Source organism: Podarcis pityusensis, assembly GCF_964106645.2.
Source record: "Podarcis pityusensis genome assembly, chromosome: 6".
Classification (NCBI taxonomy): Eukaryota; Metazoa; Chordata; class Lepidosauria; order Squamata; family Lacertidae; genus Podarcis; species Podarcis pityusensis.
Genome location: NC_138030.1, coordinates 7,334,795 through 7,348,217, shown reverse-complemented (window position 1 = coordinate 7,348,217; position 13,423 = coordinate 7,334,795). Strand labels below are relative to the sequence as shown.

Here is a 13,423-nt window from a genome sequence, read left to right as displayed (position 1 = left end):
CACCACTGTATTAGAATCTTAGCAGTAGAGCTGGAAGGGACCCAACCCCTTGCGATGCAAGAGTCTTCCTGGCCAAGTCAGGACTCAAACCCACGACCCCAAGTCTCACGCTCTACTGACTGCTCTTAATAATTATTGACAGCAGGAAACAGATGAAAACAACTTCATGCGAATACGGACGGGCAGACTGGCCCAACCGCACAAACGACACCCCCACGTTTTCGCTGTGGATGTTGTATACCAGTTTTATTGGTAAAATTTGAACACAAAGCCTCACGGACGCCGGGACATGCTTTTCCTTTTAAAGAATTTCCACTGGACTTTAATGGTGAGCATCCAGTCGTTGACATACAGACTCTTACAAGCGGATGTGCACGCATGCCCCTCAGGGAGAAGGTGGCGGCATCCCGGCTGCGGGGATGGTTTCTGCGCGAGGCACTGGGCACCTACGATTCATTTGCCAGCCTTCTGGGCCTTCTGGGCCGATTTGGTGACCTTTCCGGCCCCGCCGCTCTTCTTCTCCACGTTCTTGATGACGCCCACGGCCACGGTCTGCCGCATGTCGCGCACGGCAAAGCGCCCTGCATGGGGCACATGAAGGGTTAAGAGTGAGAGGCTGGGCGGAGGAGGAGGGCACTTCCTGCCAATGCCACAGAGCCTACGGCGCTCTACTGCCCTCTAGTGGCAATAAGCGGCAGTGCTCGTTATTATTACTATTGTTGTTGTTGCTGCCGCCGTTATATATTTATTTACCCCGTAGCAGAGTCTCAAGGTGGATGTACAGCTAAAAATAAGAACAGCTAAAAACATAGGGGGTAAACAATGGTTAAAAAAAGATTAAGCATTGATAGAATCAAAACTATTGAAAAAGGAAATAGAAAGAAAATAAGGATAAAATGCTAAAAAGTTTTCTTGAAATGTATGTAATATTGAGCAGCAAATAAGGGTGGGTAGTGAGACATCAGGACAGTGAGGTGGGAATTCAACTTTTAAATTTGTATGAAATTTGAATTCATTTGATGTTAAATTTGCTAAAAAATGAAAAGCCATAAAAATTGGCAAAAATGTAAGATAGAATCAAAACGATCTATCTATTTAAATACATTAAAACCATGCCAATCATAGAATCGTGGAGTGGTTATCTTTTGAAGTTATCTTTTGCCCAGTGTAGGGCTTGAACCCTCGACCCTGTGATTAAGTATCTCATGCTCTAACCAACTGAGCTATCTCTGTATTTTGTATATTTGTATTTTGATGTTTTGAATGTTTGCTCTAAGCCAGCCTTTCTCAACCTGTGGGTCCCCAGATGTTGTCGAACTACAACTCCCATCACCCCTAGCTAGCAAGTCCAGAGCTCAGGGATGATGGGAGTTGTAGTCCGACAACATCTGGGGACCCACAGGTTGAGAACCGCTGCTTCTGGGGACAGCTCATTGTGGAAAAGTGGCAGCTAAGTAAGCATCCATCCATCCATCGTAGCTCTAATACAGAGAGAATGCAAGTGGCAGAACACATAAGCAGAGAGCAGAAAGCACAGCTCCCTCTTTAGGTCTAACAGCCTGGCTAAACTATATGCCTTCTTCAATGGAGTGGGTGAGTCAATTCTGCTCAAAAGGTGTCTGTGGTAGCCATTGGAGAATTCCAAGTTTTCTTTTTTTTAAAAAAGAACTTGCTGCAATTAAGGAAGGGGAACCCCTTTCCCAAACTGCCCTACGCTGCTCTTTAAAGCCTCCCACCTTCAGAAATTAAAAAGGCAGCATGGATACGCTTCCAAAGGACTTTCGAACAGCCCAATGCTGCGCTTTGAAGCCCCAATAATCGGGGCTTCAAAGCGCAGCATTGCCCAACGTCACAGTGCCATTAGGTGATTGGCAGGTGGGCGAGCCATTCAGCCGTCAAATCTGCCCCACTAGAGGTAGGGCAATTAAGATATGGGCCATAGAAGGTTCCCTCCCGCTCCTAGGTCTATCTTACATCAGAGTTTCTGGGCATCTAGCCGTTTAGCTTGAAATAGCCCCCCGTCACCCAACTTGGTAGGCATCTGAGGGAAAGATGAGGTTCTCACCCAGGGGTGGGTACTGGGAGAAGCTCTCCACACACATGGGCTTCCCCGGGATCATCTCCACAATCGCGGCGTCCCCCGATTTCAAGGATTTCGGGTTGTCCTCCAGCTTCTTGCCGGAACGCCGGTCAATCTTCTCCTTCAGCTCGGCGAATTTGCAAGCGATGTGGGCAGTGTGGCAGTCAATGACGGGGGAATATCCAGCGCTGATCTGGCCGGGGTGGTTCAAGATGATCACCTAAGCCGTGCAACAGAACGAGAGAAGGACTCAGGCCGGAACAAATTCGGGAAGGGCATGGGATGACCACGGCAACTTTCTGGCTTTCCTAGCTGGGCAACGCTGCTCCCTTGTGGAAGGCTGCTGAAAAGGCAGCCGCTTCTAGCTACTGCATTCTGGAAAATGGGCTCCTGCAGACTGGCGGTATTTTGCAGGAGGGATTCAAGTACACTTTCGGAAACTAAGGGTGCATCTATATTCCCGTTTATTCCATGATTTCTGAGAGGGTTCCCCCCCCCCCCCCGGAAAACCAGCAGTTTACTTCTGAATCAGAACAAATGCCAATCTGCAAAAAACCCAGTTGCTGTTTGTTCCAGTTCATCAACAAACAGCAGCTTTTCTGGACAAAAGCGGTGGGTCAAAAAATAACCTTGAACCTGTGACTTGAAATCATGAGACAAACAAAAGTGTGGATTGGAAAAGCTGTACTTTTGCACAATTAAAGCAGATGACATCGCTCTGTCACCCTACTGGGAAAAATCTACCCTAAAGGAGAAATGAACTTCTTGCTGTTAGGAAAGTGACAGGGAGATGCACTTGAACAAACGACTGGAAAACATAAAAATACCCTGAAATACTCTCCGGTTTGGCTAATACCAGAAACTAGGGTGAGAGTAATCAGCGTGGTGCTTTCCAAAAGTTGCTGAACTACAACTCCCATCATTCTTGATGGGCATGCTGGCTAAGGCTAAAGGAACATGCAGTCCACAACAGCAGGAGAGCACTGGCCTTCCTCTCCACTTTGAGGGTTTTACCTTTGCATTATCACTTTCTTTTTAGTCTGAATCTGGCTTTCAAGGGATTAAAATGGCTAAGCCAAATAAATCTAAATAGCTACGTGCCTTGCAAAACATTCCACGAAGGGGCATATTGAAGGGAGAATTTACTTTTCCGTGGGATAGGTTATAAATTTAATGAGCAACAGCCTGGCATTCTTTGTAAGGAGGAAAACTGGCCTTTAACAAGGGTGCTCCGTGACCCTTCTGTCAAAAGTCTCTGAATGCGAGACGACTGATTTGTCGTCAGTCCTACAGACTAATCAGGAGACAAATTAAAACCTAGCCCCGGAGCTAAACAACTACAGTGGTACCTCTGGTTGCGAACGGGATCAGTTCCGGAGGCCCGTTCGCAACATGAAAAGAGCACAACCCGCAGCGGCGTATCTGCGCACATGCGGGTTGCGATTCGTCGCTTCTGCGCATGGCGTCATTTTGCGCTTCTGCGCATGCGGTGAAACCCAGAAGTAACCCTTTCCGGTACTTCCAGGTCGCCACGGGACGTAACCTGAAAGAACGTAACATGAAGCGGACTTAACATGAAGTATGACTGTACATCTTAGGCTTTCACTGGGCTTCACTCCTAGCCCAGCTAAGTGGGTGCAGGATTGCGCCTTAAGCGATTCAACCGCACCAAGCAAACTATTAAAGGCTGGCGTCCCGCAACGCGACTTCTGCAGAGTAAAATCTCAGGGCTCTTGGTTATTGCTCCGTCTTCCTCAAGCGTCACCGGCAGGACAGAGGTCTGCATCACGCAAACGGCCGCAGAAGCTGTGATACGACGGCAAAGGCTTTCAAAATGGCTGCCGCCTCGCTTTCTGCTGACCTGAGAAGTGAACTGAGCCGCCTCCTGAGGCGGGTCGGATTTGCTGTCGCCGCAGACGTTGCCGCGGCGGATGTCCTTGACGGACACGTTCTTGACATTGAAGCCAACGTTGTCCCCCGGCAGCGCCTCGCTCAGGGCCTCGTGGTGCATCTCAACGGACTTCACCTCTGTGGTGATGTTGACGGGAGCGAAGGTGACCACCATGCCGGGTCTCAGGATCCCCGTCTCCACGCGGCCCACGGGGACGGTCCCGATTCCTGCGGAGGGGAAAAGAGGGCAGTGGGGAACATGCAATGAAACGCAATCCTCGAGACTCTCGGCAGCCATGCATTTAATAATAATAATAATATAATAATAATTTATTATTTATACCCCGCCCATCTGGCTGGGCTTCCCCAGCCACTCCGGGCGGCTTCCAACAGAACACTAAAATACAATAACCTATTAAACATTAAAAGCTTCCCTAAACAGGGCTGCCTTCAGATGTCTTCTAAAAGTCTGGTAGTTGTTTTTCTCTTTGTCATCTGGTGGGAGGGAGTTCCACAGGGTGGGTGCCACAACCGAGAAGGCCCTCTGCCTGGCTACTTCAGGTTAAGCCAGGGAGAATTCATATAAAAGCTATAATAATTAATAATAATAATAATAATAATAATAATAATAATAATAATAAATTATTTATACCCCGCCCATCTGGCTGGGCTTCCCCAGCCACTCTTGGGCGGCTTCCAAAAAAACATTAAAATACTGTAATACATCAAACATTAAAACTTCCTTAAACGGGGCTGCCTTCAGATGTCTTCTGAAAGTCTGGTAGTTGTTGTTCTCTTTGACATCTGGTGGCAGGGCGTTCCACAGGGAGGGCACCACTACCGAGAAGGCCCTCTGCCTGGTTCCCTGTAACTTGGCTTCTCGCAGTGAGGGAACTGCTAGAAGGCACTCGGTGCTGGACCTCAGTGTCCGGGTAGAATGATGGGGGTGGAGACGCTCCTTCAGGTATACTGGACCGAGGCCATTTAGGGCTTTAAAGGTCAGCACCGACACTTTGAATTGTGCTCAGAAACGTACTGGGAGCCAGTGTAGGTCTTTCAAGATTGGTGTTATGTGGTCTCGATGGCCGCTCCCAGTGACCAGTCTAGCTGCCGCATTCTGGATTAGTTGTAGTTTCCGGGTCACCTTCAAAGGGAGCCCCACAGAGAGTGCATGGCAGTAGTCCAAGCGGGAGATAACTATGACGCCACTTCACATTGCTAAGGCTTCCCCCCCAAGGGATTATGGGAGCTGTTGTTTGTTACGGGTGCCGAGAGTTGTCAGGAAACCCCCGGTGCCCTCACAAAGCTACAGTTCCCAGGGTGCTCTGAAAACTGTAGTTCTGAAAGGGGAGCAGGGTGTCTCCTAACAATTGTCAACATCCTCAACATACTACAGTTCCCAGAATCCTTTGGGGAAAGTTGTGACTGTTGAAAGTGTTATCACAGCGGTTTAAATGAATGGTGTGGACATGACTGAAGAGGAACTGCAAGAGTTTAGCACTGGATATAACATTGGACAACTTAAAAACACAACTTTTGGGGAAACAGGAAACTGCAGGCCCAACGGCAATTCTGTTAATTTAAGCTGCGTATAACTGACAGCACACGACTCTGCAGCCCCTTTCATGGAAAGCCTAGAGATGCTTTATATTCTGGTCTGCATTTTGGGGATTTCATGGTTGTTAAAGAACCGTTCCACCTGCTGCCGCCGTTTAATGCTGCTAACTGCTTTCTGAATGGCTCTTTTTAAATTTTGTCTTTTTTAGGTTGTAGTTTATGTTATAAGACACTTTGGGGAAGGGGAGAGAATATACGGTATACCTTCCTAAGGTGGGCTACAACCAACTGATCAATGCATTCCAGCAGTAAAATGGGTGTACTCTGCACCCTAAAAATAATTAAGCGGCACATAAATGTCTTAAATAAATTTAAAAGAATGGAACATCGCAGCAACTCTACCAATGCTAGGAGGTTTTGCAAGCGACAGGTTTTTCAAAGAGGCTGCATTATTATTATTTGTGAAATGTATCTTCAAGTGTGAAATATTCTGAAAGAGCTTTTGAGTGACCTTCGGCAAATGAACTTAGAAATGCGAAGTGTTGAGACAAGGACAATAGAGACTTTAAAAAAGACTGGGAACCATTTACGATGTATCTACAGAAATATTGTAAAGAAGTGGACTCACTAGCAGGGTTTGAGTAAACACAATTAAGAAACCAATATTAAGATGTAATAACTGGAAAATAACAAAGTGCAAGATGTAACTGGAAAAAAATATGATATAAAAAGATAGGAAGATTTAAGTTAAAGATTACAAAATTAAGGTAGAATAATAATAAAAAAAACAGGAAAAGCAAATATTTAAAGAACCAGAAGAGGAGGTTGAGGGAAGTTGGGGGGGGGGAGAGAGAGAGATTGGGATTTATATTTTTTTGTGATAATGGTGACTGTGTTGAATATAAAATTGTAAAACTTAATAAAATATATATATATATAAAAAGAAAGGCAAAGTGTTGGACAGTAGAATAGAGAAGTGTCTTTTTCATGTCTCTCGTTTCCCATCTTTTAGCATGTTCATCGCTGCCATTTCAAACCTGCTTCTGCAATTATGAGGATGAGAAACTGACTTCTTGCCAAAACCGAACGGTCAGGGCACCTTCAGGCAACAGGCACAATTGCTACATACCTTGCCATCTATAATGCACACAGGTAAATGCCAGTGTCAGCAACCAAATCCTCTTCTCTTCCTGTCGCTTAGACTACAAAAGCGGATTACTGCCTGGAAATCCGCCTAGCCCAGCGAGGGCACCTGTCTACCTGCCAGGAAAGCGCTGGACTCACCTCCGATCTTGTAGACATCTTGAAGGGGCAGGCGCAGAGGCTTATCTGTGGGGCGGGTGGGGGGCAGGATGGTATCCAGAGCTTCCAGCAGCGACACTCCGCTGGCGTTCCCTTCCTTGCGCTCCACTTTCCAGCCTTTGAACCAAGGCATCTGCAAAACAAAATGGCGGGAGTGTGGATCCAGTGGGCTGTGAGGAAGGAACTGTTGGCACATGAGAACACCTTCGCCCAGCCGTATGAATCACTCCCTCATCACAAGGGCAGGAACTGAAGGATACAATCCTTCCTTTGCTTCCCAGAGCAATATGAATAAATATTAATTAAAAAAGCGATAAAACATCAAACATTAAAAACTTCCCAAAACAGTTAAATAAACCTTGTGGATGGAGGAGTATTAACATATATAAAATTGTACATATGGTTGATTTGAATATGTTATTCTTGATTATGTATACCCAATGTATCAGCCGCCTGGGGGGTTTCACTGTTGTTTTGGTTGTTGGTAAAAAATAAAAAAATAAAAACTACCCGAAACAGGGCTGCCTTCAGATGTCTTCTAAAAGTCAGGTAGTTGTATATTTCCTTGACATCTGATGGGAGGGTGTTCCATAGGGCGGGCGCCACCACCGAGAAGGCCCTCTGCCTGGTTCCCTGTAACCTCACTTCTCGCAGGGAGGGAACCACCAGAAGGCCCTCGGAGCTGGACCTCAGTGTCCGGGATGGACAATGGGGGTGGAGACACTCCTTCAGGTATTATCAGAGATTAGCAGTCTGCCTCCATCTGTAGATAAGTTTGGGGGGGCGGTTTCCAAGGGGGGGGGGGGAATCTCCCACAACACCAGGCCAGTGTTAACCCTAGCAGCTCACTCCAAGATCACTCCAAGATCAGCTTCTCCCATAATCTCAGGACAATTGTGCAAAACTTGCTAAGGTCAGTTTCCCAAAGGCAAGTCACCCGTTCCCCAGACTCAGGCCACAAATGCCCAGTCAAACTCGGTTGGCTCAGTTGGTAGAGCACGAGACTCTTTATTCATCTCAAAGTCAGGGGTTTGAGCCCCACCTTGGGCAAAAGATTCCTGCATTGCACGGGATTGGACTAGATGACCCCTGTGGTCCCTGCCAATTCTACAATTCTAAGATGAATTATTGGAAGGGAAGGTTTTGTCCCGAGGGAGCAAGCTTCCCTAGAATACAGCCACAGGGTTAGCTGTCTTTCTAAGATCTATAATATGGCATTGAATCTTTGACTTTTTGTGATTAAATAATCATTTGGAATGTTTCGTTGTGATTTTTATTGGACTGTTAAAATGGAAAATTTAATAAATACTATTTAAAAAATAAAGAAAAAATAAAGCTTTGTTCCACAGATTGATTGGTTGGGATTCTGCAACTGTCACTGATTTAACACAACATAATTTTAAAAGGTTTTTATATGATTATATTGTCCTGCACTTGATTTTGATTTCTCATACTGTTACTGAGATATTTATTTTTTTGTCCTGACTTTTGAGATGTGTTTGATATATAGTTCTGATTTCTTTTGCAATACATCTGAACTTCCACTTTGAGATTCCTCTCCTGGATTTTTGCACCGTAAATTGAGGCGGGGTTTTTTTTTTTCCTTCCCAGTGCTGGGAACATAGCTTTGTACATAGCTTTGATGTTCTTTTCTATGGTACTGGATCTCAGCTTTGCACACAGTTTAGAAACTCTTATCTACCGCATTTGATTTTTTATTTTATTTTCCGTCCATTGCTTTGAGGTCCTTTGAATGTAGTGAGATTTAAGACATCTTCTAAATAAAGAAAGCATGAACAACCATTGGAACTGCCACTGCGTAGCTTCCTTATTTACGGCCCTTACCCCCCAAATAACTCAAGGCAGCATCCATACACAATAACCCCGTAAAGGTAGGCTGTACCAGTCATCAATTCTTACCCTGTGGCCAAATGGTGATTTGAACCCAGTTTAAGGAAGGGATGGAGAAGCTGTCCTCTCTCCAATGCCAGATGTTGATCAACCACTTCTGCCATTATCCCTGACCCTATGTCTAAAATCCCTGGTAGAGGACAAGGATCTAGAGATCACACTAAGCGTGGCCAAATTCTGTGCACCTGCCATAAAACTTAGGGAACAAGCTGTGCTACCTTAATGACCAAGGCCTTAAATGACAATTTTAGGTTACATTTTAGTGATTAAGATTTAACTTACATATTTTTAACTGCTGCAATATCTGTATTGTCCCTGTTATACCCAATTGCAAATTCAAATGTATCCCTATCGTGTTTTGTGATTTCCCTGATATTGTATGTGAGCTGGAACTGGTCTGTGACCGAAATTACCATATTTTTCCGTGTATAAGACTAGGTTTTTTTGTTGGTTTTTTTAGGTTTAAAATTGGGGCTCATCTTATACACGGGTAGTGCTGAGGGCTGTTCTCTTAATTTGGAGTCCCCAATTTGGAGTCTTATATATGGGGGTGTCTTATACACAGAAAAATACAGTAATAAATTCCTTCCTTCATTCCCTGACCCTTGATCATGCTGGCTGGGGCTAATGGGAACTAAAGCTCCACAACACTTTAAATATCCTGCTGAAAACATTTTCGTTTAAGCCAGCCACCCCAGACATATAAGTCTGACATGTTTTTAAATATGTGTTTCATAACACATAATTTTATTTTTTCTAACCGCTGCTTTTGTTTCGAAAACCCTTTAGGCTAGCCTTCCTTTCAACACCCGATTTCAGCAGCAATTTTAACGCGCCTTTTATATTTTATACTTTAGCTTCTCAAGTTTGGGCACAGAGCTCCTGGTTATCGAGACCTTTGGGCTTTTTCGGTTGAGAAAGCACCCGCTGCTATGTTCCACTTGTATGTTAACAAGCTAAAAAAATTAGAAGCTAATGTAACGTTTGCGTAGCAACGGAAAGAAGAGGCCTGCCGGATCAGAAGAAAGCTCCATCTCGTCGGGAATCCAGCTTTCCATAGCAACCTTCCAGAGGTTGTATCTGCAAAACCCAAAAGTAGTGCAGGACAGCAACAGCAACAGCAATAGCCTGTCTTCCATCGTCTGCCTCCAGCAACTGGTATTAAGATACACTGCACCTCCCCCTGGAGGTTCCATTTTAAAAAAGGTAAAGGGACCCCTGGCCATTAGGTCCAGTCGTGACCAACTCTGGGGTTGCGGCGCTCATCTTTTTTAAAAAAATATATTTTCAATACAAACAACAACCACAAAAAACACATACAACAAAAACCGCAATAACACTAATAACACAATTTAACATTTCAGATTTGAGTACTGATATACCTATGACTACACCTTTTTAACAATATTTCCCCACCTCTCATCCCCCTACTTCCCACCACTGCCCGCCTTATCGCTTAAATATCCCTTCCAGATTTCTTCATATATATCCGTTCTTTATTTGCGTCGACATGCAATTCGTTCGTATGTGGCTAGTCTGTCCATATTGTCAATCCATGTGCTCAATGGAATCTTTTTGCGGCTCTTCCAATTCATCAGAACAAGTTTTTTTGCTTCTAATATGGCACGATACATCCATATTTTGTTTTGACCCCTTGTAATCTCCCATGTTTCCGGTATATAATTTAGAATTAAATTCAATTCCCCTAAATAGCAATTTCTTTTTTTTTTATCTTCACCTCGCACCAAAATGATCTTATCATCCGGCAGTTAATCATATGTACTAAGTTCGCATTTTTACTTCCACATCTCCAGCAGTTGTCTGCATTTGTTATTTTCCTCTCGTAAAGTTTTGCTGGAGTCCAGTGGACTCTGAATATTATTTTCTGCTGAATGCAGCTGTTATGGACAGACCAGTCTTCAAGAAAGGTAAAGGTAAAAGAACCCTGGCAGTTACGTCCAGTGGCAAACGACTCTGGGGTCGCGGCGCTCATCTCGCTTTATTGGCCGAGGGAGCTGGCGTACAGCTTCCGGTTCATGTGGATCATGACTAAACCGCTTCTGGCGAACCAGAGCAGCGCACGGAAATGCCGTTTACCTTCCCGCTGGAGCGGTATCTATTTATCTACTTGCACTTTGACGTGCTTTTGAACTGCTAGGTTGGCAGGAGCAGGGACCGAGCAACGAGAGCTCACCCCGTCGCGGGGATTCGAACCGCCGAACTTCTGATCGGCAAGCCCTAGGCTCAGTGGTTTAACCCACAGCGCCACCCGCGTCCCTGGAGGTTCCGTTTACCTACCCTGAAATTTAAATGTACATCGTTTTATCAAATCCCCTAACCAATTTAGCAATTGCAAGTGTGAGAGAGAGAGAGAGTAGTTAGCAGCCACCCACTCACTGATTTTCTACATCTTTAAAGGTGACTTCACTTTGAAACTTCTGTGGACATCCCCTCCCGCATTTTCCTAGCCACCAAGACTATCTGTCTTGCATCCAAGCCATGTCCTGTATTCCCTGAAGGAGGTCACAAAGCATTAGCCCAGCTGTGCAGAACCGTCAAGAGGATTCACAGAAACTAATCTCCGCCAACACACCAACGCTGACTTGCTGAATTTCAAGGTGGTCACATGAGAGGCTCAGAGGGTCACCTGACTAGCTTCCGCATTAAGGAAGAAGCCCCAGCCCAGCCAGGAGAAAGGAAGGGAATATAAAGAGATCTGGAGGGTAGAAAGAGAAGAGGAAAGAACAGGACCTCCACGTTTCTGAAAAGAAATGCTATTCAGGAAAACAGAGCGTCTCTGTCTGAGCAGCGAAAGACAACACCATACAGGCAAAATTCAGTACCAAAATCACTTTTGCAAGTTACGCATCACAAAACCTGAACGCTTTGACCTGCGTAGGTTATGCACACAAAGCCAATTTGCACGTGTCACCTTATTATGTATAATTTATTCTGCACCCCGTTTCCTTCACTGTCACTTTCCCGCCAGCTTCTGAGGCAATCTGCAAGGAAAATTCAAGCTTATCCCTGCGGTCCTAAGGGCTAAGAGGTTGCATTTCCGAAAGGAGACGTACTCAAGCCACTGGAATTTACATCTAACGCCAAATTGTCCATTAGTTCATGGGACTGCGGAATCGCAGGAAACATACCCTCTCTGACCAGTGATGGCCCTCCAGCTGTTTTTGGGACTACAATTCCCATCATCCCTGACCACTGGTCCTGTTAGCTAGGGATGATGGGAGTTGTAGTCCAAAAACAGCTGGAGGGCCAAGTTTGGCCATCAACTGCTCTTAGACCAATTCTACAGCCTGCGTTTGAAGTGAGGGGAATGCTCTCAGATGCAACACAAAACACCCCGAGGAACAGATTTTCATTGGCGATGCAAGGAATCATCCTTATTTCCTTCTGAGGACTAAGACTAATGACCGCTGCGAGCTGGCAAGGCCCTGGTTCAAATCTCTTTTGAACTCATTAAGCAGCAAGACACTAACTTCTTTAATCTCAGCCCTGCCTCTAGTCTGTATTAATGCACCTGTTATAGCGGTCTGCCTTACAAGGTTGTTGTTGAAAGTGGCTGAGATGATGTATGTGAACTGCTTTGAGCACATAGGAACAGCTCTATAAAGCACTAAGAATAATAATCTCTTACAGAAATTTAAATAACCAAGCAATTCTCTCTTTATTTGCTCTTACAACCTACTTTTCCTCAAAAGAGTTGAACATAAGACTACAAGTGCTGCTGCCGCCCCCAATTTTTACCCTCAACACCCCTGGAAGTTTAGTTAGGCTGAGATACCGTGGGTGGCCCAAGGTCAGCCAGTAAACTTCATGGCTGGCTAAGGATTTGAACCCAGATCTGCCCAGTCCTAGGCCACAGTCACACCATACATACATAATTTTTGTTTGTATGCCGCCTTTCCAAAGTTCAAACCACGCTCAAGGCAGCTTACAACACAAAAAAGACACATAAACACAACGTAACGAAAGCAGCCATAGGCAATAAATAAAACATCAAAAAAATGCACAAAGGAACTGAACAATTTTCCACGTAAATCTTAAGATCTAAAACAAAAGATACAAAGAGTTAGCATCGATAACAGCAACAACCCCATCAACAAAAATCCCTAAACGATACCCCAGCCCCAAACATTTACAGCAGCGTCATTCTACTCTAAATTCCTGGCTTGCTCCCCAAAGAATTATGGGGAATGTAGTTTCTCCAGGGTGCTGAGTGTTGTACGGAGACACCTATTGCCCTTTTCCCACAAAGGCTCTCTAGCTAGTTAGCGCCATTATCTGAAAGACATCCTCCTTCCTTTTAAAGACGCGTGAAATATACTCGGAGTCGAGAGTGGATTTCATGCTCTTTATTCAGCTCATAGTGGTGAGGAGGAATGGAAGTTCTCCCATAATGTCTGCTTTATATACATTATTTACACAATGGGCCCCATGTGATTGGCTAATTCCGGAATTCTCCTGTAGGCCAATCAGGTTGCGGATTCACTTCCACCTGGAGCTGGATTGGGTGGCTCCTGTGGACCAATCAGACTGATGCATTCTGAATCCTATTGTTCTAGGACCAATCAGACTGCTGCATTTTGGATCCTATTCAACTCAGTACATAACAACGCGTGTCAAAATCAGTGAAGGGGACACTCTTGGTACTGCCACTGCCTTCTGATG

The 13,423-nt window shown here is 45.0% G+C and overlaps 1 protein-coding gene across 1 annotated transcript in view; it reads right to left on the bottom strand.

Moving 5' to 3' along the window:
- Positions 1–218: 218 nt before the first annotated feature.
- The window catches only part of EEF1A2 (eukaryotic translation elongation factor 1 alpha 2), a 35,477-nt gene continuing 22,272 nt past the window's right edge, over positions 219–13,423 (bottom strand). Inside the window, exons 5-8 of the mRNA XM_081011378.1 lie at positions 6,812–6,962; positions 3,942–4,198; positions 2,066–2,300; positions 219–581 (exon numbers count right to left, since the gene is read on the bottom strand). Of these exons, the coding sequence (XP_080867504.1) occupies positions 454–581; positions 2,066–2,300; positions 3,942–4,198; positions 6,812–6,962 (771 nt within the window). The 3' untranslated portion in view covers positions 219–453. The remainder of the gene's footprint in view (positions 582–2,065; positions 2,301–3,941; positions 4,199–6,811; positions 6,963–13,423) is intronic.